The 1,575-nt window shown below is 60.3% G+C and overlaps 1 protein-coding gene across 1 annotated transcript in view; it reads left to right on the forward strand.

Annotated features, from left to right (window-relative positions):
* The window catches only part of ASS1 (argininosuccinate synthase 1), a 31,040-nt gene that overhangs the window by 13,288 nt on the left and 16,177 nt on the right, over positions 1-1,575 (forward strand). The window contains exon 9 of the mRNA XM_009286933.1: positions 415-499. Coding sequence (XP_009285208.1) covers positions 415-499 — 85 coding nt within the window. The remainder of the gene's footprint in view (positions 1-414; positions 500-1,575) is intronic.

The raw sequence follows: 1,575 nt of genomic DNA on the forward strand, positions 1-1,575 counted from the left end.
CCCCCCCAGACGTCCCCCGCGCTGGCAGGGTGGGGGACACATTTGTCAGCCGCCCCCCCCCGGCAGGGGCTGGTGGGACAGAAGGTGCTGCGCTGTAAGACAATTGCCGAGCGTGAAATTCAATTAGTTAAGGGCCTGGTTGCAATTTCACAGGCCCTAAAAAAGAGAGAGGGAGAGGAGAGGGGAAAAGGGGGGGGGGGACGTTTTTATGGCCTTTTTTATTTATTTATTTTGCTTCTCTCCCGAGGTGGGTCCCCCTCCCCTCGCCTCCCCCCGGCACCAGCTTGGATATGCCTTTTTAAGAAGTTATTTAGAGTTCATATCTGTCACATCTATTTAACGCCCGCGGGGTGATGTTCCGGGGGGATCCTGACACCGGCTGATCCTGCCCGTCCTCCCTCCCCGCCTCTGCAGGTGTCCCTGTGAAGGTCACCAACGCCGGGGACGGAGCCACTCGTTGCTCGGCCCTGGAGCTCTTCGTGTACCTGAACGACATCGCGTGAGTGCCACGCTGTCCCCTGCCATTTGCCCGCCGGCTAACAGCGGGGACAAGGGCAGGGTCCCCAGGGTGGGGTGAAAGCGTGATGCTCGCAGCAGGGGTGTCCTGATGAGCCCAGGGATGGCGGTCAGCAGTGTGAGGATGGGATGGTCCCACTTGGGTCCCAGTTGTGCCATTCATGCCAGCAAGCAGAGCTGGGCACCGAGGCCAGGAGCACGGGGGTATTTAAGGTTTATGCTCCCTGTGCATGAGAAGGGCTAAGAAGTCTTATTAACACCCTGTGCATTTACCGTCTGCCCCAGCCGCACGGTTGGGCGAGGGCTGCCCTGCCTGCGGCGGGGGGGCTCAGCCCTGGGGCACCCCTTGCCTGCAGGGCACCCTTTGCCCCTGCTCCCAGCTCAGCCCCGGACGCCCAGCTCCTGCATCCCAGGGGGCATTGCCTCACCCCGCCTGCCCAAGGGGACTCAGTGTCCCTTTTGGGTGGAGAGTTGGCTTTTTTGGGGCACGGAGATGTGCTGGCTGCGTCCATTGCCCTGTCCTACCCCTGCCTCCGCAGCAGCAGCTCCTTCGGGCTTTTCTGCCCTGTGCCACCTCTTGCCCGGTTTCTGCTGCCACCGGGGCAGAGCCATCCCCAGGAGCTTGCTGAAAAATCAGGCAGCACCCATGAGGGCACCCGCTCCTCCCACCCCACACCAAGTGCCACCCAGTCCCCGGCCATCCTCCTTTGTGCCTCTGCCTTTATCTCCCCGGTGCTGAATGGGAATGAACTTTTCCATGTAGTTCCCTTTTTAAATGTTAATTAAGTGGTTTTAAAATGACTTAGTCCATTGGGAATACAGCTGCGGCATGTCCTGTCCCCTTGCCTGGTTTATTTTCCAGTGGCCCAGGTGCCACAGCTGCCTGCGGCGCTGCCAGCCCCAGCAGCGAGCGAGGATGGAGAGGCTGGTGGCACAGCAAAGAGGAGGGGAAAAGGAGAGAAAATCCATCTCCTTGTCACTTGTCCTATTCGGGGGTCACTACGAACGGTCACCATGCTGTCATTTGGGGTTTGCCCCCCGTTGTCGTCCCCCCCCCCC

The sequence above is a fragment of the Aptenodytes forsteri genome, unplaced genomic scaffold (assembly GCF_000699145.1).
Source record: "Aptenodytes forsteri isolate BGI_AS27 unplaced genomic scaffold, ASM69914v1 Scaffold136, whole genome shotgun sequence".
Lineage (NCBI taxonomy): Eukaryota > Metazoa > Chordata > Aves > Sphenisciformes > Spheniscidae > Aptenodytes > Aptenodytes forsteri.